Source organism: Diceros bicornis, chromosome 5 (genome assembly GCF_020826845.1).
Source record: "Diceros bicornis minor isolate mBicDic1 chromosome 5, mDicBic1.mat.cur, whole genome shotgun sequence".
Classification (NCBI taxonomy): Eukaryota; Metazoa; Chordata; class Mammalia; order Perissodactyla; family Rhinocerotidae; genus Diceros; species Diceros bicornis.
The window spans coordinates 41,735,447-41,762,368 of NC_080744.1; the positions used below are offsets into that span (position 1 = coordinate 41,735,447).

Genomic DNA, 26,922 nt, shown 5'->3' on the forward strand with positions numbered 1-26,922 from the left:
TTTCAGAAAAGGAATTATTATTATTTTTAAATACCTTTGTTATGGACAATTTTTTTTTTTTGTGAGGAAGATCAGCCCTGAGCTAACATCCATGCCAATCCTCCTCTTTTTGCTGAGGAAGACCAGCCCTGAGCTAACATCTATTGCCAATCCTCCTCCTTTTTTTCCCTTTTTCTCCCCAAAGCCCCAGTGGATAGTTGTATGTCATAGTTGCACATCCTTCTAGTTGCTGTATGTAGGACGTGGCCTCAGCATGGCCGGAGAAGCGGTGCGTTGGTGTGCACCGAGGATCCGAACCCGGGCCGCCAGTAGTGGAGTGCATGCACTTAACCACTAAGCCACGGGGCAGGCCCCAGAAAAGGAATTATTGTGAGCTTTCCCCACCCCTCACCAGAAGTGCCCAATGTTCAGTTCAATATAATCTGATCATTTGAATCACAAGAACCCAGGTCTCTTGACTTCCAACAGTGAATTTTCAAATATACCATAATTCATAGTATTTTAAAATTTATATTTTTTACCAAAAAAAGTGGTAGAATTGGAAGGATACAAAATTTTTTTAAAAACTTACTATCCTTTCTATACCTTTTTCCTCTGGCTGCTGCTTAAATGTTATGTCCTTCAAGGTTTCTTCTCATTCTTTCCTATCTTCAGATGGCCTCTACTTCCACATGATTCCATCCACCACCATAATCAGATGACTCCAAATCTTCTATCTGGAGCCCAGATTTCTTCAGTTCCAAATGTGTCCTAGACATTTCCATTTGGATGTCCCATAGGAATATCAAGATCTGAGTGGCCAAAACTTAATTTATCCTTATTCCTTATTATGATGAGAGGCACCATTCAGTCATTTTCAGAAACATTTATTGAGCATTTACTACATGGCAGACACTGGGAGTACAGTAGTCAAGAACACAAGGTCCCTGTGCTTCAAACAGACATTAAATAAACAAGGTCATTAGAGATTGTGATAAATGCTATGACAAAAACAGAGTGACGAGATAGAGTCACTAGGGGAGGCCCCTTGCAGGAGGGAGATCAGGGAAGAAAGAGCTTTTTGCAAAGGTAACATATGAACTTTGATTTGAAGGAGGAAGAAAAGCCAACCATACAAAGAGGTGTGGAAGAGCACTGTAGGCAGAAAGAACAGCAAGTGCAAAGTCCAAAAATAGGGAAAGGCTTAGTAGGCCCTCTACCTGAGGGCCAGGAGCAACTGAGGTTAATGAAAGAGAATGGCATAAGGGGCTTGGTGGGAGGAGGCAGGAGTCAGGAGTCAGGAGTCAGACTATACAGGGCCTTGTAAGCTATAGTAAGGAGTTGGATTTTACCCTAAAAATAACAAGAAGCCACTAAAGGGATTTCAACTGAGAGAAAGGGGTGTGACGATCTGATTTACAATTTTTTTTTTTGGTGAGGGAGATGGGACCTGAGCTAACATCTATTGCCAGTCTTCCTCTTTTTGCTTGAGGAAGATTGTCCCTGAGCTAACATGTGTGCCAATCTTCTTCTATTTTTTGTATGTGGGATGCCGCCATAGCATGGCTTAATGAGCTGTGCATAGGTCCACACCTGGAATCCGAACCCATGAACCCCAGACCACCGAAGCAGAGCACGCAAACTTAACCACTACACCAGTGGGCTGGCCCCTGATTTACATTTTTAAATTAAAAAAACTGCCTGGTGCGTAGTGAATAGATTGTGGAGAGGGAAGAGTGGAAGCAGGAAAACCAATTGGGAGGTTATTATACTAGAACAGTCTAGAGAAAGCTTGGATTGAGGTGGTAGCAAGAGTCAGGGGGGTAATTAAATGAACTCAAGATTAATATTGGTAGTAATTCACAGAACTTGGTGATGGATTGAATTTAGGGGGTGAGAGAGAGGAAGAAAGCAAGGAAAGCTCACAGGTTTTTGACTTGAGCATCTATAGATGGGCGTCACCACCACTCACTCAATCTCCAAAGGCATTACCTTCTATGTACTTCTCCCTTCCCCTCCTCCTCCATATCCAGTCAATCACTGTAGCAGTCAGGGTTATCCAGAGAAAAAGAACCAATAGGATGTGTATATATACACAGAAAAAGGTTTATTTTAAGGAACTGGCTTGCAGGATTGCGGGAGCTGGCAAGTCCAAAATCTGCAGGGCAGGCCAGCAGGCTGGAGACCCAGGGGAGAGCTGATGCTGCAGAGTCCAAAGGCAGTCTGGTGGTAGAATTCCTTTTTCCTCATTATGTTTTCTTAAGGCCTTCAACTGATTAGATGAGACCTAGCCACATTAGGGAGGGTAATCTGCTTTACTCAAAGTCTACTGATTTAACTGTTAATCACATACAACAAATACATTCGCAGCAACAACTAGAATAGTGATTGACCAAAAACTGGGTAGATGGCCTAGCTAAGTTGGCACATAAAATTAACCATCATAGTCACTAAATTCTGTTGATTTTGACCCTTAAATATTTCTCAGATTTGTTCCTTCTTTCCTGTCGCCCTTGCCTTACTTTTAGGCTTGTATTCTTCTCATTTAATTCATAAAATATTTACTTATGTATTAGATACTGTGCCAAATACTGGAGATACACTGTGAATAAAAGATTGTGCCCTAAGGACCTTATATTCCAGTCTTTCCCTGCCTTCTGTCTTGCCTCCTTCCAATCCATCTTTCTAAATGGATGCCTGTATATCATTGCCTCTCACACTTTAATGCACAAAGTCTCATCTGAAGATCTTGTTAAAAGGCAGATTCTGATTCAGTAGGTCTGGGATGGGGCCTGAGATTCTGCATTTCTAACAAGCTCCCAAGGTGTTGCTGCTGATGGAGGGACAAACTTTAAGTAATTGGGCTGTAGAATCTCTCTTAAAAGCCCATCTTTACGAAATGTGTATTTGTAGACTCTCTGAAAAGATACACAAGAAATGGGGAACAATGGTTGCCACTAGAAAGAATAGAATAGCTGAACACTGTATACAGCTTTTTATAACTTGAATGTTGTACCAAGTATGTATTCGACAATAAAACATGTGAAACTGCTCTCCTCTTAAACCCTCTGCAGCAAAGACCAGTGGCCCAAAAGGCAGAGTGCAGCTTAGCCTATCTTAAGCCCTTTATTATGATCAGTTTACCTGCTCAGCTTATCTGCGATTGTCTCACTCAGTCAGGTGAGGGACCATATGCGTTCTTTCTATTGGAAGTGCACTTGAGCAAACTTCACTTGGTCTTTCAAACTCCAATTTCCGCAGCGCTTACCTCAAGAAGACTTTCATGCATCCCCGCTCCCCCCGCCGTTATTGTTACCTTTTTACATTAACCTCACAATGTTTCTTTTTGTTGCAGCCATCACACTGTGTCGAAACTTGTTTACACGTCTATCTATGTTACTTGATTATGCGCTCCTTGAAGACAAGGCTAGAGTTTATGCCTAGCGCAGACTGAGTTTCAAAATTATTCTACGAAATAATGAATCATGTACTGGCCTCATGAGGCTCACAGGACAGGAAAATCCTCGAGCACTGGGGCTCTCTTCGATCCCTTCGTGACTAACTCGACGCAAACGTGCCAGGAGCTGACTCCAAGCACCCTGGCTGGGAAGAGTGCCAGGAACGCGGCTCTCTCCACTCGCTCCTTCCCGGGCGCCCCGCGCACACCGGCTTCCCGAGGGATCCCTCCTCCCCCAGCGCGCGAGCGGGCCCTCGGGGGGTCAGCGAGGCCCGTCCACCGCCCCCAGAGGCGGCCGTGGCGTTCAGAGTCCGCTTCTCAGCGCGGCGTGAAGAGGCTGGGGGTCTCCACAAGCAGCCACAGGCGGCGATCAAAGTGACCAGAGGGAGGGCGCACCCGACCAGTCGGGGCGGGGCTGGGCTTGGTAGGGGAAGGATGGCGAGAACAGGCGAGGGCCAAGCGCCAGGCAAGGTACCGCCCTGCTAAGTTCCCCGCACTCACGTTTCCTCCCCGGGGCCCAGGCTAGGGTGGCGGTCTCCGGCCTCTTCATCTCTCCCCGCCCCACTATCCACCAGGACTGTTCCGCGTCGTGGGGTACCGGACGCTCGCCTCGCCAGCCCGCGCTACCCACGCCCCACTGACCGCATTCCACGCCCCCTTCCCGCCTGCGCGCGCGTCCCCGCCGCCACCAGAGGGGGCGGGGCCTGGGTCCCGGCGTAGTCAGCCACGGTCCCAGCCTGCCCCGCGCCAGCCAACGAGAGCAAATCCAGTGACTCACCTCCGCCGCGCTAACTCTTCTCGCTCACTCCTCACACACGCTCACGCCCGGCTCGAGATGGCGGCTGCGGCGGGGGACTCCGACTCCTGGGGTGAGCAAAAGTTCCGGGGGCAGGGCCCGGGCCGGCGCTGGCACCATGCCGAGACAGGGACTAACGCGGCTCGCTCTCTTCCGTAGACGCAGACACGTTCTCCGTGGAAGACCCGGTGCGGAAAGTGGGGGGCGGCGGCACCGCCGGCGGGGACCGCTGGGAAGGCGAGGACGAGGACGAGGACGTCAAGGTGGGTGCGGGCCGGGGCTCCGGGCAGCGCGGGAGCGGACTGGCGCCGTCGCGGGCGGGGTTGCCTGCCGACGGGCGGGCTGATGGACTCTGGGCCCAGGGGCGCCGCCCGGGCCTCCAGGCGCGATCGTAGGGCCTGGCGGTGCCCCCTTCCCCTCCGCTCGCCGGCCGTACGGACCGGAGACGGGCAGCGTTGCCTCGGACTTCCTTGGCGAGGGCGGCGGCCGGGCCCCAGCCCTTGTTTGAGGGTCCGCGCTCCGGCCTGGATTCCACCCCCCAACTGGCGACAGGAGATGACAGCAGCGTCTGGGCCGGTCCACGTGCAGACTTCGCGGCCCGGAGCCGCTCCCCGGGGTGAGACTGGGAAGTTGGGGATTGAGCCGCATGGCTCGTCCCATATGGAAAGTCTTGCAACCCACCTGCCTCTTCGAGCTCAGGTCTCCCCAGGGCCAGTAACTAATTTATGTCTCCGAAGGCCCATTTGTAGAATTTGTTCAAGCAGTTAGATGAGTGAAATATTGTTTAATTTCAATCTATTTTTCATAAAAGACAAATAAAAACAATAAAGTGAAATAAGTTTTAGCCTTCCTTCCCCGACCCTGTGGTAAAAGGATAAACTGAGTCCTGAGATAGCCCACAGTTAATGGTCAGAAACCTGAAAAATGGGGAGTTGACAGAGTGAGTTATTCGTCTAAACACGAGTGACGTCCAAAGAAATATTGAAGATTTAGTGGTTGGAGTGGACGAGGCAGGGCAGTGTTTATTTTTTCCTATTGCTTGTAGGTGTGAACCAGATACCTTCCTCGTTTGTGTTTTGAAAACTCTTGGGGGGCCTCCGCATATGGCTTCAGATGACATCGTGACTACTGCATTCCTTGTTTTTTTTTTTTCCCTTTGAAGTAGCTACAGAAGTCTCAAGCCCAGAATGTTAAGACTCTTATTGACAAAGTTCTCCAAGTCTTATACTGTATTTGTGTAGATAAAGTTTTGTATGGATTGGAAATGTTTTTTTTGTGGTTTTGATTCATTTGGTGAATGTTTTAATCTCCTAACTTCCACCCTTCAGCACATACTGAGAACCCTACAGTTCCTTCTGCTTGGGTTGAAAAAATTTATGCTAATCACTATGAACTTAATACTACCTTTGTTTGGATTTTACTGTTTTGTCTTGAGTCTGATGACGTGGATGTCCAGTTTATCAAACAGCCAGGTACAGGAATGAAGTGAGCTTTGCACCCTTTGGGGTTAATAAATGAGTAGTACTATTGTGAGGATACTTAGATGCTTTATTTACTTGTTGTGTAGACATGGGAATGGATTGTGTTGTCAGACTCATTACAAGATATGTCACCTTCCCACATTGTAGTGAATTTTCTGTTTTGAGCCTTTAGTTCAGATTTGTCCATTCACTTTTTCTGTGCATACTGGATGTAGCATTTAAGACATCTGTTATGAAAATTGGGAACAAGTTGGCAAATGAGAAGAAAAGATTAGAGAAATCAGGAAAGAAGTACCAGAAAATGAAGTTTGAATGGATCAGTCTAGACTGATCATGAAGTAGCCTGCCTGAGGTTATTGAATCTAAATGGTGTCAATCCTGATAAATATAATTCTGACCACTTGGAACTAATTTTGGAGATTTACAAGTTTTAAGGGACCATAAAGATCATCTTGTCCAGTCACCCTTTCAGTGCCGAGTTTCTTTTATACAAATAGCTTATTTCTTTTCTTCTTTTTTTTTTTGTGAGGAACATCAGCCCTGAGCTAACATCCATGCCAATCCTCCTCTTTTTGCTGAGGAAGACCAGCCCTGAGTTAACATCTGTTGCCAGTCCTCCTTTTTTCCCCTTTTTCTCCCCAAAGCCCCAGTAGATAGCTGTATGTCATAGTTGCACATCCTTCTAGTTGCTGTATGTAGGACGCCGCCTCAGCATGGCCTGACAAGCGGTGCATCGGTTCGCGCCAGGGATCCAAACCTGGAGCGCGCACACAGCTAAGCCACGGGGCCAGCCCCACTAATAGCTTCTTTCTTTTTTTGTTTTTTGGTGAGGAAGATCAGCCCTGAGCTAACATCCAATGCCAATCGTCCTCTTTTTTTGCTGAGGAAGACTGGCCCTGGGCTAACATCTGTGCTCATCTTCGACTTTATATGGGATGCTGCCTCAGCATGGCTTGACAAGCGGTGCGTTGGTGCGTGCCCGGGATCCGAACCTGCAAACCCTGGGCCGGGCTGTCGAAGCAGAGTGCGCACACTTAACTGCTATGCCACCGGGCCGGCCCCGGCTTATTTCTTTTACATAAACTTTGACGTCGATCTTGGAGAAGAAAGCTGAACTGTCTGTTTTATTTCCAAGTTGAAATGTTGGTTTCTTTCTTTTGAGTTTCTCCAAGATTCCCAAGATACGGTAGCTATGGAGTAGTTTGATTCCTGGACTTGGGAATCAGGCAGACCTGGGTTTATATTGTTGCCTTGACATTTTCTATATTTGTGGTCATAAATAAGTTTTTTAATCTTTCTTTTTTAGTTTCTCAATCTGTAAATTGTCATTATAGGAGTACCTCAGGGGATTATTTTGCATTTTAAGTGAGATACCAAGTCAAGCATTAAGCAGAGTTGCCTGGCACTTGGTAGGCACTCAGTAAGTGTTAATTCTCTCTCACTTCAAGATATAGTTTTAATTTTTCTAGCTAATGGAAAATATGCTTAGGCTGTTTAGATCTAGTGTCTGGGGTGTATTTTGTGCCACATTTTGTGATTTCCTAAGCTGAGAAGGGGTAAGTTCTCTCCACAGTGGTTATTTACTGTGAATTTTGTGTTTTGATTGGAAAGACCATGGTTTTCAAGTTTTTGCTTGCTCAGAGGTTACCAATTTTGTCAACTTGGATGGTAGTGAATAATACCAAACTTCTGAATTCTAATGTTTTAGTACTTAATGCTTTTGTAAGGAGATGCAAACAAGGCTTTGTTTCCATAAGATCAAATAATCATAGTCCTTAAATATATGTGAATTTTTAAAAAGTCTTCAAAAGTAAGGTATGTAGAAATAGAGTAAGTTCTTCAGTTTATGTCAGCATCTAGTGTTTAACCTTTAAGAATATAGATTTAATGTCATTTGTAATGTCCTGAGAAATGAAAGGAAAACTGAGGTCTTTGTTACAGTAATTTACTCCAGTAGTTTAGTATCTTTTAGTAGACATTATAGCATTTTGCTCCCCTCGACTTTCAAATAGCTGTCTGGCAGTGGCAGAAGTGGATTTAGGTGAAACTGTAGAATTGTTAATGTTCATGGAGGGGAAACCCTGTGCTTCTTCCCAGTTAAAAAGGTGAGAACTAGGGAGCGAGCATACTTTCCTGTTGACCTGGCTTTATTTTACCTTGGTTACTATCCTGATGTTATGCAGAGGCTGTGGAAGGAATTGTTTGCTTGGCTTATATCACTGGACTCCTTCTCCATTGCTGGAATGATGTGTAGGCTGTGTTGACTAAGAAGGCAGTGAGTACCTACCACTGCAAGCAGGGACAATACAATTTTCACTCCGTTTTACTAGTCTCCCAGCATTTCAGTAGAACAGATTAGAAGCTATATTTATTCAAAGGGTGTAGAGTTGTTTTGAGTTTAAAAGTTCTCCTGGTTGTGTTCAAGCATCTCAGGCATTTGCTTCTATAACGTTATTATAAAATGTCTTTAAAAGATCTTAGATAACTGACTTACTTGAAAACTGCCTGCCTCATCTTAACCCATTCATCCATCTGTTAGAATCCTATCCTGGTTAATAGCTTAAATCTACCAAAGTAAAGACATTTTTCAAGCTTTGGAAACAGCACTTATGAAGGGGAGATCTGTATTTCAGACAAATGGGAGATTACTGGGAAATACTCAGAAAGTGGGCATTTTGCCAGGAAATGGATATCTTGAAGTGTGTGTGTAACTTCTATGAAAAATTCCAAACATACACAGAAGTAGAAAGAAAAGGTTTTTTTTGTGTGTGTGAGGAAGATCAGCCCTGAGCTAACATCCATGCCAATCCTCCTCTTTTTGCTGAGGAAGACCAGCTCTGAGCTAACATCTATTGCCAGTCCTCCTCCTTTTTTTCCCCAAAGCCCCAGTAGATAGTTGTATGTCATAGCTGCATATCCTTCTAGTTGCTGTATGTGGGACGCAGCCTCAGCATGGCGGGAGAAGCGGTGCGTTGGTGTGCGCCTGGAATCCGAACCCAGGCCGCCAGTAGCGGAGCATGCGCACTTAACTGCTAAGCCACGGGGCAGGACCCCAAGAAAAGTTTAATAAACCCATGACCAATCTTATTTCTTCTATATCCCCACTTCTGCTTTCCTCCCTCAACCAGATTATTTTGAAGAAAATCCCAATTATATCATTTCAGTACCCTGACAATTTTTATAAACTCAGTTTTTAGTTAGGAAGCATGTTTGTTATTGAACAATATTTACCTAATGTGTTTGTCATGCTGGACCACTGAAAATAAATAAGCTACTTGTTAAGTGTGTAGTGCCTTGCTCTTGATCTTGTTTAGCCAGGAATTTAAAGTAGAATTGATTGATAACAGTCCTGTATATGAGACAGGTAGGCATTGAGATGGAATTCAACTGAGTGCTAAGCCATACTTATACTTAGTAGGATGTTAAAAACTTAAATAATTGAATTAAATGAAGTAGAATTTATTGAAGCAGGTACCTTGGCTTCCAGAGACCAGCATAGTTCTGAGATGATGGAAGAACATTAAAAACTGAACTTTGCTGGGTAGTCTAGCCTTGCCAGGAGTTCCTTAAGAGTTCTCAGGCTTCTCAGAGCAGATCGGTACAGCTTACAGAACACCAGTAAAAGGCTCTTTTCCTACCAGAGGTTATGCTTTATCTAAACCAAACTACTTAAAGAAAAAAGAGGAAGGAGTATATGTTAGTTAATAGGCTATTGCTGTGGTGCAGAAGAATTTTACTGCTCTTTTGAAGCTACTTCTATTTGACGATCTATAAATATATCTTGCTTAAGTTGGAAAGCATTTTCAGCCCTAAATGTGTTCTCATTGCACGTGACATTCTGCAGTTGTACATTATAAAAATGACACACCAGCCAACTATTGGCCACATTATTAGAAATAAAAAGAAAGAAGCATTTAAAATTTTTCTATTTTGTTTTCGGTTCTTAGTCATGTTAATTGAGAAGCAGGTTTTAAACTTGACAAGCAGCCTTCTCTTTCAGAGAAGTGGCTCAAATTATGTTGGGTATGTATCTATAGAACAAAAGTATATAGATAAGCAAGTAGTTTATAAACAGCCTCTGTTCTAAGGAAGCTAGCCATTTTAGGAGAGCAGCCTGGGTGATTCTTTTGGAGATAAATGGATATTATAGTTGGAGGATTTATTGGCTACCAAAAATAATTAGGTAAGGATTTTAATTGGATATTGATAGTCTCTTGAACCAAATAACCATTTAGGGCTTACTAAATTATAGACTTACTTCCTATTTTAGGTGTTTCTCTAGGAACCCTTTGTGCCTTTTATCTGAATTTATTGTCAGCATTTATAAAGGCCTAGTGTTTGCAGAAAATTGGGCAGATTTAGATATTCTACCTTACATTTACTTTTTGAGCATCTGCAAATTTTATAACTAAGGAAACAAAAACTCTTTAAGTTGTTGGGGAAAGCAACCCTGTTGGGGAAAGCAACCCTGGTCTTCTGCTTTTGGGATTACATTTATTTGAAAGTGTGACCAGTCTCTTTTTGCTGACATCATACGCTCCCTTCTTTAGGGACTTGTCCCTAGTATGGTAGTAACTTCAGGGCAGACTTGTTTCAAGCACTGTGGCGTAACGGTGACAGGCAAGGCTTGATTTTCATGGTCCTTTTATGAACTGAGGAGCTAGATGTCATGGCTGTTCCTAGGACTTGATGGGAACCACTGCTTTTGCTACTGAAATCCATTCTGTGGTGGAATTCTAGATAGCCTCGTTATGTCTGCACTGATGGGACAGTTTAACTTGACTGTCTGGGATAAGGTTTATGCTTTGATGGGGAAACCATGGACAGGGATAGAGGTGGGACCATAGAGTTGGTGTAAATGAGATACTGAGGGAGCAGTGATATGGGAGGAGTGGGGGTGATATTTTACTGGGAAAGGGAACTGAGGAACATCAGCATTGAATACAAATGTTCCTCTGTTGTGTCTATTTCTCTATGTTGGAGTTATTGGGATGGAACTGCTCATCTTCAGCCATACCTCTCCCTTCTTGGTCTCCTAGTACCAGAGACGGCTAGACTATTTTCTTAAAATTAGTAGAAAACCATCACAGGCAATTAGAGATGGGTAACTGATGTGGTTGTAGCTGGGCATATCTTCTTAGTATGTGCCATAACTCTTCTCTTTGATGAGATTCCCTGCGATTCCAGGGGAGTTCATTCCAGAACTAATCGAAAGAATGAATTTTGGTGGGGAGGGACCTAGTTCCCAGATACTTATTTTATACTTCAGGACTCAAGTAAGAAAGTCATGTTTACTATGACAGTTTTATTTATTTATTTCCCCCCAAAGCCCCAGTAGATAGTTGTATGTCATAGCTGCACATCCTTCCAGTTGCTGTATGTGGGATGCGGCCTCAGCATGGCCGGAGAAGCGGTGTGTCAGAACTATGACATTTTAAAGGAACTTTGGGGGCTGGCCCGGTGGCGCAAGCAGTTAAGTGCGTGCGCTCTGCTTGGGGGGCCCAGGGTTCACTGGTGCGGATCCTGGGCGTGCACCGATGCACCGCTTGGAAAGCCGTGCTGTGGCAGCATCCCATATAAAGTGGAGGAAGATGGGCACAGATGTTAGCCCAAGGCCAGTCTTCCTCAGCAGAAAAAGAGGAGGATTGGCAGATGTTAGTACAGGGCTGATCTTGCTCACAAAATAAATAAATAAATAAATAAATAAATAAAGGAATTTTGGTCTGTTCAGAACAGGTTCCTTTGTTATTTTTCACTGAGATTGTGGGATAGCTATCTCTAGGCCTTAGTGTCCTTATCTTTAAAATGGAGATAAAACCACCTTACTTACAGGACCTTTGTGAGGGTTAACTGTGTTACTACATGGAAACCCCTTTGCATAGTACCTGGTGCAAAGTAAGCATTCAATAAATGCTATCCATTGTTGTTATTATCATTACTGTTATTAGTAGAGAGTTATAAATATGCACCACCTGGAAGTAAGCAAATGGTCATCCTATCTGAAGCACCATGTAAGCAGCATATCACTCACAGACCCAGCTTTCCTATGTTGTGTGAAGATTAAAACAACAAAAAACTCCTGGTAGTTAACTTTTATTTTTAGCTCTCTGATTCCCTTTGTACAGGCACTTAAGCAAACCAGTGAAGTAATACAGACATTTGTTCTCTAATTTCTAACTCTAGAGTCTTAGATGTCCAAACAATGACTAGCTGGTTTGCTTTCAATCTGTTAACTGTGAACTGTGGATTAAATTGCCAAGATAAGGTGATTATAAAAATATTTTTACTTTTATATAAAATTCTTCCCTCTCTGCTTGCATACCCCATGACAGCCTTAATCAGGACTTTTGATTTCTTTGGTGGACTTACAGATTTTTGTTAAGAATCAAGGCTTGGTTAGTTTATATACCTAAAGCGATTCAGATTTATGATCTGTCTCGTTATAAAACCAGAAGCTTCGTGTCATAATTATGTCAGCCCCTGCATCTTCCAGTAGTGTCAGGGCTTCCTGCTTTGCATCTGCCATCCTGTGGCTCAGCTTCAAAGGGTGTGTCATAGTGTGCCTGGTAGTTGCTAAGACAATGGCCAGGCTACCTGTAGATTAAAGCTCCACTTAAATACAGGGCTGTGTCTATCTCTATTAAACTTAAACCTTCTAAATTCTGTAGAGCCTTTAGAAAATTGTTTGATAATTTGTTTCTTGACTATTCTTAAATACTGGGCTTAAATATATAATTTGTTAATCAAGGTTATGTTGTATGGAATATTGCTTGAAATAAATGAACCATTGGCTAGAATGTTACATGCTTTTACATTTGGGAAAGTCAGAAATATGAAGTTCTCAATTTTTTATTTAAAACAACTGTGAATTACTTTAAGAGAGGCTATTGTTTTTGGCTTGGTTGTCTTGTGTTTTAGTTGTTAATGGAGAAGGTTTTTTATAGAATTAGAGAAGTTTTGGGGTTTTTTTTTGAGGAAGATCAGCCCTGAGCTAACATCTGCCAATCCTCTTCTTTTTGCTTGAGGAAGACTGGCCCTGGGCTAACATCCGTGCCCATCTTCCTCCACTTTATATGGGACGCCGCCACAGCATGGCTTGACAAGCGGTGCATCAGTGCGTGCCCGGGATCTGAACCGGCGAACCCCGGGCCGCTGCAGCAGAGCGTGTGCACTTAACCGCTTGCGCCACTGGGCCCGCCCCTAGACAAGTTGATATAAAAGTTCATATGGAAAAACGAACATGCAAAGAATGGCCAGGAAAACACTAAAAAACCCTCAAGACCTACATGGTGGAACTAGCCCTAGCCTACAGAAAAACATCCTATAAAGCCTCTGTAATTAAAGCAGTATGGTACTAGTGCATGAAGAGACAATAGATCAGTGGGATAGGATAGACAGCAGAAATAGACCAAAAGTCTATGAAAATTTAGTATATGGTAAATCATGGGGCAAAGGTGGACTTTTTAATAAATGATGCTGTAACAGCTGGGTAACCATTTGGAAAAAGTTAAAATTAGATTCATGCTTTACACCATACAAAAGAAAAAACTCCAAATGGATCAGCGATCTAAATGAAAAAACAATGAAAACATACATGTTGTAGAAGAAAATTCATTGCTGTAAGAAAAGACTATCTTACTGACTCAAAAATCCAGAGGCAACAAAAAAAAAGATTGATAAATGTTACTGCATAAATGTGGTGGGGTGCATAGCACTTCATGGGGAAACACTAGAGGCATTTCCATTAAGTGAAGAACAAGGCAATGATGCTTGTTACTTCTGCCACTCTTCACATTGTACTGGAGGTTTAGCCAGTGGTGTAATTAGAAAAAAGAAATCAATGGTGGAGGTGTAAGAATTGGTAAAGAAGTAAAGTTATCTCGTTTGCAGATGATATGGTAGTATACCTGGAAAACCCTAGGGAATCAATGATAGAACTAATTAGAATGATAAAGGAATTCATTAAGGTGTGTTAGTGCTGTCAAGTTGATTCCAACTCTTAGCAACCCTGTGTATAGCAGAGTGGAACCCTGTCCTGTCTTTTTTGTGCCAACCTTTCATCATCTGGCACTGTATCAGACAATTCTCTGCTGCTGTTCATAGGGTTTTCATGGCCAGTTTTTTCGGAAGTGGGTGGCCAGGTCCTTCCTGGTCTGTCTTAGTTTGGAAGCTCCGCTGAAACCTGTCCAACATGGGTGACCCTGTGAAATACCGGTAGCGTAGTTTTCAGCATCGCAGCAACACACAGCCTCCACAGTATGACAACCGACAGATGGGTGGTGTGGTTCCCTGACAGGGAAATGAACGTGGGCTGCAGTGGTTAGAGCGCCGGATCTTAACCACTAGACCACCAGCGCAAGATATAAAATTTGATGTACGAAAACAATAGCTTTTCTATATACAAATAATAACCAGTTAGAGGCCATAAAAGGAAAAAACCTCAGTTTACAATAGCAACAGAGAAGATGAAATACTTAGGAATAAACCTAAAGAGAAATGCGCAAAACCTCTAAGAGGGAAACTCGGAAGTAGACTTGAACACGTGGAAAGGTAGCCCTTTTTCTTGGCTAGGGCGGCTCAAGGTTATAAAGATGTCCATTCTCCCAACATTGATTTATAAATTTAATGCAATACCACAAAAATATCAACAGGTTTGTTTCTATGGAGTTAGACAGATTGATAATAAAGTTCACATGGAAAAGTAAACATGCAAGAATTATTAATGGAGATCCTTTTCTTTAGGATAACTGGGATGATGATGATGACGAAAAAAAAGAGGAAGCAGAAGTAAAACCAGGTGAGCCACTGGGGTTCCTCCATTTTTGGTTTTATATCTTGGTGAGTATCTGGGACTTATGGTAAGACAAATGACAGAATGCTCACAAAATTGAAAATTTTAGTATTTAGAAACCAAACATCCTTCCATTCCCGCTTTATTCTCTCTGCATCTCTTTTCTCCCCTCAAAATGTAATCAGGTTAGATATCTGCCGTTTTTCTGTTTAAGTGCTATTGTTAGGAGAGCGTATAGGGTGTGGCATCATAGTTGAATGATCTAAGTCTTGCCTAAAGGACTAGGGGGAAGTATCAAGGGAGATGTTTGGGTTTTAGGGGTCAGGTTGGAAAGGAGAAAGGAAGAATCCCAGAACTTTCTCATTCTCATTTGCCAGGAAATCACCGTATGAAATTGGAGCTGGGAGAGGTTTGGTCTCATGAAGTATACAAGTATCATGTCTGCCTCATCCATAAACTGGAAAATATTCAAGATAACTGTGATTAAAACATTTGTTTACTTTCAGAAGTAAAAATTTCAGAAAAGAAAAAAATAGCAGAGAAGATAAAAGAGAAAGAACGGCAACAGAAGAAAAGGCAAGAAGAAATTAAAAAGAGGGTAGGTACTGTTCATTTTCTAAAATACAGAATTCTCACATCAGTAGTGGTGCAGTGTCTTAATAGGCAGCAAATATTACCTAGCTATTTGAAGGGCTTTGTAAAGACTATAAATGGACATCATCAGATAAGTGAATCCCAAAACTGAATTTGTGGTTTTTGCAAAAACTGAACCTAGAAGCTTTATGTATTAGAATGCCTTTTAAGTTTTCACAAACATTCAGGAACAGTGATGATTTTGTAGTGACCACAGTTAGTGATTTTTGCCAGTGCATGCAGTTCTTTCTAGTTATGATCAGTCTTTAATTTGCAGTGTTCATATTGAGTGAAATAAAAAAATTGTTTCTCTGCCATGTAAGTGTTTTATTTAAGTGTTTTTGTTCTTGATTATTTGGAGCAAGATCAGGAATATTGTATTAATTTATTTGTTTTTTGAATAGAAAACACATTTACATGATTCAAAAATCAAAACAATATTAAGAAGCACTCCCAACCTTTCACTCATTTATCCTGTTTCTCTCCCTTTGTCTTCTAAGTAAATACTGGTTTCTTACATCTCCAAGGTGTCTTTATGTATTTGGATACAATTATATATTCTTATTCCTACCTTTTTTTATAGTTCTCACCTTATTATATTCATATATTGTGGAGATCTTTCCATATCAGATCATAGAGAACTTTCTTGTTTTTTCTTGACTTTTTTTTTTTTTAATTTTTTGTTTATTGCAGTAACATTGGTTTATAACATTGTAAAAATTTCAGATGTACATCATTATACTTCTATTTCTGCATAGATTACATCATGTTCACCACCAAAATACTGATTACAACCCATCATCACACACATGTACTGAATTATCCCTTTCACCCTCCTCCCTCCCCCCTTCCCCTCTGGTAACCACCAATCCAATCTCTGTCCCTATGTGTTTGTTTATTGTTGTTATTATCGACTACTTAATGAGGGAAATCATACGGCATTTGACCTTCTCCCTCTGACTTATTTCACTTTGCATTATACCCTCAATGTCCATCCATGTTGTCACAAATGGCTGGATTTCATCGTTTCTTATGGCTGAGTAGTATTCCATTGTGTATATATACCACAGCTTCTTTATCCATTCGTCCCTTGATGGGCACTTAGGTTGCTTCCAAGTCTTGGCTATTGTGAATAACACTGCAACGAACACAGGGGTGCATGTACCTTTACAAATTGGTGTTTTCAAGTTCTTTGGATAAATACCCAGCAGTGGAATAGCTGGATCATATGGTAGTTCTATCCTTGATTTTTTGAGACTTGACTCTTGATTAAGAAAAATTTCAAACATAAAAGTAGAGAAAATAGCATAATGAATGATCATACACATCACCTAAATTTAATAGTTGTTAATATTTTGCTGTATTTGCTTCATCTATTCTTTTTTTGCTAAAGTATAATCAAGTAAATAACAAACATTATGCGTTTTACCTTTAAATACTTCAGTATGCCTTTCTGAAAAAGCAAGGATATTTCTCACATGATTACATACCTAATATAATGAACGATAATTTTTAATGTCATCTAATATTCAGTTTATAGGCATTTTTCTAATTGTCCCAAAATGTCTCTTGCATATGGTTTGTTCAGACAAGGACCTTGCATTGCATTTGGTTGGTTATGTATCCTAAGTCTCCTAGAGTGTCTGTCTTTCTCTCTCTTTAAAATGACATTGACTTATTGAAGAGAATGGGCCCGTTGTCTTCTAGAACGTCCCACCTTTTAGATTGATTGCTTCCTTATAGTTGCAATTTCGTGTAACTTGGCAGTTAAGTCTAAAAGTTTGATTGGATTCAGAGTAAACATTTTTGATTGGAATACTTTAGAGGTAATGCTGTGTGCTTCATATTACATCACATCAGGAGTCATATAATGTCTGTCCTATTATTAGCAATGCTAAAATTGATCACTGGGTTACAGTGGTGACAGCCTGATTATAAAATTCTATGTTATAAATTCTATTATAAAATTACTGTTTCTTCTTGGAAGTAATCCAGTTTACATCCAGTTCTCACCCAGTAGTTTTAATATCATGCGTCATCGACTAATTACTTCATTAGGGATTGCAAAATGGTGATTTTTCTTTTTTTTTTTGTGAGGAAGATCAGCCCTGAGCTAACATCCATGCCAATCCTCCTCTTTTTGCTGAGGAAGACTGGCCCTGGGCTAACATCCGTGCCCATCTTCCTCCACTTCATGTGGGACACCGCCACGGCATGGCCTGACAAGCGGTGTGCTGGTGCGCGCCCGGGATCCGAACCCCGGGCCGCCAGCAGCAGAGCGCACTCACTTAACCGCCACGCCACGGGGCCGGCCCAGTGATTTTCCTTACTCTATGACTTCTCTTCCATTTTTTATTGGCTGGCTTTTTTTCTTCTTATTTTTCTATTTGGTTACTGTGGATATGGTTTGTACTGGAAAGACAGAGTAAAAACTTAATTCTTTTCTTTTAATTATCAATTTTCAGAGTAAGGAAGGGGGTCTAATGACTTGAAGTGGTGAAAAATGAGGGATTTTATGGGTTTTATTTCTTCTTTTTGGGTAAATTTATGGACTTAAGTTTTTATAAATTCATTCTGTTTTACTCAGATACAGGGATTATTTTATTGATGCTCAAATTGTCCCAACTTTGGCCAGTAGGAGTCCCTTTAAGTTGTTCCTGTTTTCATCCTTTACCAGAACCCCATTAGTCTTTGACAGCTTCATTATTTTCTGGCACAGTAAGAAGTGCCAGGCTCACCTGGTAAACTCTTTTCCTTAGGCCTGGAATTAGTTACTTCTCTAAGGTTCCTTCTAGTGGGAAATGATATTTAGAGGCCAAATCTAGGTGCTAGTAGTACTTAGTATTATTGGGATGGCCTTGTTTTCTAGACCCCTTTTCATGGATGAAGGTAGGAAATAAATAAACATGTGTGAATGAGTGTGTATGTGTGTGTGTGTGTAATCACTAGTTCATACTGATATTTTCTCTTATTCTGAAAATCCTGGTTTCTGATAATGTTAACATAGTTGTTTTCTTTTTCTTTTCTACAATACTAATATTACTAACAATGCAAAGCTACTGAATGAAGTTTAGGATTTCCTTGCAGTTCTTTTTGGGCTTAGAATATATCCTACTAATCATGTATAATTATGTCCTGGGTCCTAAAATCATTTGAATTATTTTCTCTGGTCATTATGTCTAGTTTGATATACATTTTAGAGTCATTTGTTTCAGTTTGTTTTAAATTTTAAGGTTTTTCTTTTTTATTTAACTTTATTTTTTAAATATGAAATATGTTTAGAACTCAAAACTGTACAAAAATGGTATACTCAGAACTAACTCTCAATCATCCATTCCTATCCTCTCCACTCTGTTCCCTATCACCCCCTATAAGAAACCATTTTCATTAGTTTCTGGTTTATTCTTCCTCATTCTTTTTTTTTTTGTGTGTGTGTGTGTGTGTAGCTATATGATATTCCATTGCCTAGATGTACCATAATTTATTTCACCAGTCTTTTGTTGTGGACAGTTAGATTTTTCCCAGTCCTTTACTTGATAAACGATGCTTCCATGAATAATCATATATGTATGTCATTTCTAATGGGTGTAGCTGTATTTGTAGGGTAAATTCCCAAATGTGAGTTTGTCAGGTCAAAGGGCAAATCACATTTGTAGTCTTGATAAATGTTCCCCAATTGTCTTCTCTATGGGGTTGCACCAGTTTGCCAATAGTGAGAGTGCCCGTTTCCCCCAGTCAGGAACATTTTAGATGCTTTTTAATAATTTATATATCTAAAAATATCTGCATGTGTATTTCTGTGATCAGAACAAGCAGTGGAATCTTATAACTGAGTCTAAGAAATTGTATTGATTAGATCTTTCTTAGTCATTGAAGTTAGAATTATACTTATTTTGTTGTATCTTGATATTAGTCTTCAACATAAAGAAACTTTAGTTTGAGTGTACTCAGTTTATCTTAGGCCAAGTATTGAGTTAAGATATATTCAGCTTTTATGCAGGAAATACTTAATGATGTCCAGTCTACTAAGACAGTTAAGTGAAGATATTTCCCTTTTTCTTTCTAGAAAGTGTTCTGAGATTTCCTAACTTGGCATAATGATCTTTCTCATTTCATCTTCTCCATGAGAAATAAAATGTGATCTATCTCAGAATTGGACTGCTGAATCAGAATCTTCAAACTGCACAGGCATGGATAACCATGAATGGCACAAATTCCCTTCCCCTTTTTCCCACTTCAGTAAATATTATTGAAGATTTTCCCTCATAGTAAAAGTAATACCTCTTTGTTATAGAAAATTATATCACAGTATGTAGAAATGATATACACTAAACTATTAACTGTCATCTCAGAGGACTGGGATTGGGAAATAATCAGAGCTCCTATTGTCTGTTTTTAAATTTGTTACAATAATAATTGTTACTTTTATAATAGTACAATCTAATAAGATAAAAAGATAAATACAGGGAAAATGTTTTTCTGAGTCTTTGGAAAAAAACATGTTTTTTAATGTCTACAGAGTATTTTCATATGGATGTGCCATGCTTTATTTAACCATTCTGTTGTTGAACATTTAGGTTGTCTCTAAATTTATTTGAAATAATAAATAATGTTCCATTGGACATCCTTGTGGTTAAATATTTGTGTGCCTCTTTGGTTTCTTAAGATAAATGCCTAGAAGTGGAATTATTTTATTAAAGCGTATAGGGGCCGCCCCCCGTGGCTTGGCGGTTGAGTGTGCCCGCTCTGCTGCTGGCGGCCCGGGTTCGGGTCCCTGGTGTGCGCCAATGTGCCGCTTCTCCGGCCATGCTGTGGCCACGTCCCGTATGCAGCAACTGGAAGGATGTGCAGCTGTGACATACAACTATCTACTGTGGCTTTGGGGGAAAAAAATAAATAAAATTAAAAAATATTATATTAAAGCATATAAAAATATATTATGACTTGGTACATATTACCAAGTTGCCTTAGAAAGGTGATTTCAATATATAGTCAGCAGCAGTATATGAGAGTGCCATTTTCACCTTGTCTCCAATCTCAATTCCTTATTTTTAAAGAAGGCCATAGAAATAAACCCAGTCTTCCTGGATTCAAATCTCAGCTCTGTCACATTACCAGCTGTGTTAACCTTCTCTTACCATGGGCAGGTTGCTTAACCTCTCTGTGTCTTATGTTTTTTTCCTGTAAAATTAGGTTTTTTCCTGTAAAATTAGGATAAGAATATCTAAAGTGTTTAGAAGAATGCCTGAAATACAGTAAACACTTTATAAGCATTTGCTATTATTTATATATGCTTATAAAAAAATCATACAATACAGGGGCCGGCCCGGTGGCGCAAGCGGTTAAGTGCGCGCGCTCCGCTGCGGCGGCCCGGGGTTCGCTGGTTCGGATCCCGGGCGCGCACCGAAGTACTGCTTGGTAAGCCATGCTGTGGCGGCGTCCCATATAAAGTGGAGGAAGATGGCCACCGATGTTAGCCCAGGGCCGTCTTCCTCAGCAAAAAAAGAGGAGGATTGGCGGATGTTAGCTCAGGGCTGATCTCCTCACAAAAAAAAAAAAAAAAAAAAAAAAAAAAAAAAATCATACAATACAGAAGTGTACTGAGTCCATCATAATCCCAGCCCTTTTAAAACTTCATTTCTGTCTCATTTTAGTTAGAAGAACCTGAAGAACCTAAAGTGTTAACACCAGAAGAACAATTAGCAGATAAACTTCGGCTAAAGAAATTACAGGAAGAGTCAGATCTCGAATTAGCAAAAGAAACTTTTGGTAAGTGGGGCTGTGACTGCAGTACAATATTGAAGTTCCAAGTGAATACTGTGGAAGTCTTACTAATTATGGATGTTCAGAAAATGCCTCCTTTTTTGAAGAAACATGATATTGACTAATTTAGATATTAGGGAAGCATTTTTTAATCTGTTTATATTTGAGATTTCATTACTTAAGGTAGAGTGAGATACATGTTCAGATTTTTGAATAATTATGTTTTGAGTATCAAATATAAGATTATTAAGATAAAAAATCATTGGACCCAAGTAAGGTATAATGTTGCTTTAAATGTATTTATCAGCTGGATGAAATGTGAGGTCTGTAGCTTTGAGATTTAAATACTGAACTGACTGTAAGATTGTCCTGTTGTCTTAAGTCTGGATAAGACTTAGACAGTAGCATGCTGGTCCTGGTGGGGCCTTCAGCTTCTGCTGTGCCTTCTTGTGCTCAGAGTCATTTCTTTCTGCAACTCTTCTTGGCCCTCACCATGCCCTGTCTGTAGAGGGCTTCCATTTTTGTGTGCGATCCCTGCACTGTGGTTAGTGCATGAGATAACAGATATGTTCAGGATCCTGTAAAGAGAGAAGTTCAGAGTGTCTACATGGCACAGAGGGTAGAGTAAGAAACATGGCCAGAGAAATAGTTAAGACCTCTCACTTCAATTAACCAAGTTTGTTGTTGTCATTACCTATTGAGTACTTTTCAGAGTAGAAGACCATGTTGAAACAGTTATATAACTTTGAGATTAAAACCTAGAGCCAAGAATGATCTAGTTATCTTGATCTTCCCCCCCCCACACACTTCCTCTTCTTTAAAACGGATCAAGCACGCTGACTGTAGTGATCATTCTCCTTTCCATGGGAAGTGTAACCTTCTCTCTCAGTGTGTCTCTAGCAATCTCAAGAGTTGCTGTGGATGCTCCTATGTACTGGTGTGTGCTTGGCATGTCTTAGCTGCACTCATCTCATTACAGAGGGCACTCAGCCATTATCCTGTGTCTTCATAGGATGGTAAAAGCTGCTGTGTGTTTATTAAAGAGAAGGGTTTATGCAGTACCCATAAATCCTAATATGGGACACTAGTTACAGATTAAAAGGCAAAAACATGCATTCATACAGTAATCGTTTGGTTAATAGGATTTTAATGTTGTGTTGCTTATACTAAAATACTGAATTAGTGATATTGTCTCTTAGCCTGGAATCCTTTTTGGCCAGATTAATTTTTCTATTGGAATTTAACACATGGTTTACCCCTGCCTAGCTTCTGGGGTAGTTAGCTGGATACTTTCACAGGAACCATCTTTGTTTTCTTTACTTTTTTTCCTTCTCTCCCTACTTTACCTGTGGGCTGTTCTAGGACAAACGCTTTAAGAGCATCCCTTTTATGCCAGGGACTCCTTTGGCAGTCTGGTGAAGCCTCTGGGCCCCTTAATATAATGTTTTTAAATGCATAAAATAAAAAACAGGATTTTACTTACACAGGAAATCTGTTATATTGAAATAGATATCAAAATATTAAAATACTCTGTGATACAGTAATTATGTGCTTCTTACTGCATTAAATAAGATCTAGTGGCACGTTTAATAAGTAATGCAATTTGAAAGTAATGATGACTGAACAATATTTCAAGATATCTGTAACAACTGTAAAGTGATATGAAGTACCTGATCTCTGTTGTTAATAATCAAGGTTTGCTAATACCATTGTGATTTGTTGTCTGTAATCAAAATGAAAGGAAATGCTAAATTAGAGGTTAATAAAAATAAAGCTGTTATTTTTATTTCTCATCCAAATTCACAGACCCCCTGAATTCTGTCCAAGGATTCCAGGGGACCCAGTTAAGAACATCTGCTTTAGAGTGAAATAACAGGGTTATCCAGATAGCTAATTGGTTTATAAACTTTCAGTGCTTCCTTTCTTCTACAGGTGTTAATAATACAGTTTATGGAATAGATGCTATGAACCCATCTTCAAGAGATGACTTCACAGAGTTTGGAAAGTTACTAAAAGATAAAATTACACAATATGAAAAGTCACTATATTATGCCAGTTTTTTGGAAACCTTAGTTCGAGATGTGTGTATTTCATGTAAGTAATTCTAATCTCTAGCCCCTGTGGGTGGATTTTAGTTATTAGGGGCACATCATACTCAGAAAGATGGAGGTTGACATTTTTCTGGGTGCTATGATATAGACTTAGGATTTGCTTTTTAGCAGTTACCTTGGGAATGTTGTTCTGCAAATATACGAGTTTGAGTAGTTTTTTGTTTTTGTTTTTTGAGGTTGCCTTCTTGATGTTTTTTTGTTTGTTTTTAAAGATTTTATTTATTTATTTTTCCCACCCCAAAGCCCCAGTAGATAGCTGTATGTCATAGCTGCGCATCCCTCTAGTTGCCGCATGTGGGACGTGGCCCCAGCATGGCTGGAGAATCGGTGCGGGCCTGGGATCCGAACCCGGGCCGCCAGCAGCGGAGCGTGCGCCCTCAACCACTAAGCCACGGGACCGGCCCCAACCTTCTTGATGTTTTTACAGTGGCTTCCCAAAGAGACATCTGGGTTTTGGCACAGCAGCTAATAAAACACTGGCTTATTCTTTTATCTAATTGTATCTTGAAAGGGGCTACCAAGTGTCTTTTGGGGAAAATGATCTCTGGGCATACAGGATTTTAGAGCTGAGTGAGACTACAGCGAGTATCTGTTCATTTTAAATGAGAAAGCCTGTGACCAGGTTCAAGTTGCTCAACAGAGCTGGCACCCATTCTTTGGGTCCATGGGTGTGGTGCCAGGCCCTGAGAGGAGTCATACATTTCAGGGGCAGGGTGTGTGGGAGTGACAGCCAGGGGTGGTGTAGCTCTAATGTAGAAGGGACTGGTTTTGCTAGTATTTGCTGTTTTTAAGATTGAGAAAAAGGAATTCTACACAATTAATTTTAAATTGAGTTTTCTTTGAGAAATTATTATTAAGCTGGGGGTTCTGAATTTGACCAGTAATATATACCTATTGTTGGTATTTTATTCTGCACATATGGTCATATGCCACATAATGATGTTTCAGTCAACAACGGACCGCATATACAACGGTGGTCCCATAAGATTAGTACCATATAGCCTAGGTGTGTAGTAGGCTATACTAGCTAGGATTGTGTATCTACACTCTGTGATGTTCACACAATGATGAAATTGTCTAATGATGCGTTTCTCAGAATGTATCTCTGTCATTAAGTGACATATGACTGTACTATTTTTCCTATTTTTGAAAGTGCTCTCTAACCAAAACTGAACAGTTTTTTGGTAGCTAAAAACTGGTATCTGTTTCTGGCTTTATATTTTTAAAAGATGGAAGGATGTATTGTCCACTAAACAGGCTTGTCGCCTGGTAGGACACTTGAGATTTGCAATATTTACTATTTTAGTTCCTGTGCTAGAAAATGGAGACCCCAAGGGGTGGGGAGTTGTCATCTGTAGGTTTCAGAATTGTTTCATGTTCATTCAGGTGCTCTTCACTGAGCATCAAGGGTATGTTATGGAAGGGCATGGTTATCATCCGTGTGTTTAGACTGGGTAAGGAAGAATGGGTAGGGAGCACTGTGAGCTATAATGACACTTCCAGTTTCTCTTTGGTTGATCAATGGTGTCTTCATGATTACTGGTCATTATAAAGATAAATTTTTGTTGCTGAGTTTGCCATTTTAATTTAAATAGTTCTGATTTGTAAGCCTAGCCATACACTGAATGATTCTTTACCATGTTATGTTAAGCAGGAAAAATTCATAGCCTTCTTAAAGTTACTGAAGTTAATGATGGACAAATTGGATTTCTCATAACACTTGTGGAAGAATGTATCTTTTGCTTTTACATATTCCTCAAAATGCTTAAAAATTAGTGGTATGCCTTTTCTTCTTTTTTAGTGGAAATTGATGACTTGAAAAAGATTACCAACTCACTGACTGTGCTTTGCAGTGAAAAACAGAAGCAAGAAAAGGTAAGGAGCAAGCTGTGTGGGGAAATGTCTATTACATTAGGATGGGAGTGTGGGCATAATATCTTCAAGTGTAGTAGGAGCCTGACTTAATAAACTTACAAATCAAGCAATTCACCAATACCATTTAAATTGGAGTAGAACAGGAGTGTGAGTGCCATTACCATCCTTTTGTTTACAGACATGTTCACAGTCATCTTTTTTGAATTAACAGAAATTTCCCTGGGTTAGGTCTGGGATCTCCCTCAGAGAACTACAGTGTTTTTGGGACCAGAGGCTTTAGGTCTCTATGAGGGTTGCTATTACGAGACAAGATGCCCATAGTAGACATGTCTCATGAATTAACTCTCTCCTCTCTTTAGCAAAGCAAAGCCAAAAAGAAGAAGAAAGGTGTGGTTCCTGGAGGGGGATTAAAGGCCACCATGAAAGACGATCTGGCGGATTATGGTGGTTATGATGCAGGATATGTACAAGACTACGAAGACTTCATGTGACATTTTCTCTCTCCTGGTGTCTTCTTTCTGTTGCCCACAATCCCTTCAACATGTAGCACAACTTCCTTTCCTTTCAGTTTCTGCCAAATGCTACAATCAGAAGTGCAGTATCTTTTGTGCTGGTAATTTAACCCCTTGACAACTTAGGTGCTAACGTGCGAATGAGGGAACTTGGATCTTGCTGCCAAGGGGTTAAAATTGGGAACCTCGGTTGCTACTAAATCATAGTTTAAAAAAACAAACCTAATAATGTTGTCATTGTTGCTATCTGATTCCATAGCAGCAGTCACTAAATTGGAAACAAAAGTTGCAACATGACAAAAAATTGTGTAGTATTTACCAGCACCATTCAGTAATACAGCCTTAACCACACCTCCTTGAACTACTTCATAACTTGTCAAGAAAAGCAGTTTGCAGCAAGGGCATGTGGTGTGCACCTAGTATTAAAATTGCTTTGTCTTAAAATTGAGCGTGAGGATATTAAAAATACATTGTGAAGAAGACTGCTTATCTCAGAGTGAAGATACAGCGGCTGAAAAGCACTAGTTTGATACTTAAAAATTAAATGACCAAAACCCTCCAACTTTGAAGCTGAAGAAGGTAAACCTCTCCATTATTGCATTACAAGCTGTGGGATCTCTCTCTTGAATGCATAGACTGTCTAGTTATATTTATCAGACTGTTCTACTGATGAGTGCTTCAGCTGGGGGAGGGAAACTCTTTACCTGTTTTATTTGCCTGATTTAAGTATCTGAGAAACAGATCTCCTTTGTTCTCCTAGGCTGCAATGGAATAACTTTAACAGGGTTTTGGCATTTCCTTTCCTTTATAAAACATGCTCAGCAAACTGCACCAGTTAAACACAGTTTGGTAAATTGTTATGTTAACAATTATAACATCTGCAATGTTTTATAAAGCAACTAATTTAATAAAATCACTATTGTGAGGACTTAAATTTTGTGTTACCTCCCAAGAGATATTTTGGGAAAGTATAGAACACAGCTCTTGGGACTAGAGTTCTCTATATACTTATAAAGCTTAATAAATGCTTGACTAGTAGTTATAGCTTTAAAACAAAAATGATTTGCCAGGCCCTTAATAGTGTCACCCTAGAGCAACAAAGGTGTAGGGCTGCCTTCTTATTATTTATTTAGGGAAATTATTTGGTTGTTTAGATACTAAGGCCTAATTAAGTACCTAGAACAACAACTATTTATTTGGAGTAATTGAGCTTATAACTCAGGTTATAGCTGTAAGCATAGATTGGGTGATCATCTTTATTATATATTTTTCTTTTAAGCAATTTAACCAGATTTGTGGTTGGAGTCATTTTTGGAACTGTCACAAAATCAAAAGTAGGGACAGAACAAAAAAATGTTTTTAACTTCTCTTTTATAGGAAATAAGAGCCTCAATCAAGGCCCTGTAGACCACTAAGTGGAAGACAGGACCATCTAACTGATTTGAGGAATTACCAGTAAGCAGTGACTACACAGCAATAATTACAGCAAAATAAAGACTATTTTAAGGCAGAGAAGGGCTAAGA

At 40.3% G+C, this 26,922-nt stretch overlaps 1 protein-coding gene across 1 annotated transcript; it reads left to right on the forward strand.

The window, feature by feature from the left end:
- The first annotated feature begins 3,976 nt into the window (after positions 1–3,976).
- EIF3J (eukaryotic translation initiation factor 3 subunit J) lies at positions 3,977–26,326 on the forward strand. The gene is made up of 8 exons (XM_058541471.1): positions 3,977–4,305; positions 4,392–4,495; positions 14,456–14,510; positions 15,011–15,102; positions 20,792–20,906; positions 22,833–22,994; positions 24,813–24,886; positions 25,246–26,326. Exons 1-8 carry the CDS (start codon positions 4,272–4,274, stop codon positions 25,375–25,377), a joined length of 768 nt encoding a protein of 255 aa, XP_058397454.1. The 5' UTR covers positions 3,977–4,271; the 3' UTR covers positions 25,378–26,326.
- Positions 26,327–26,922: the final 596 nt, after the last annotated feature.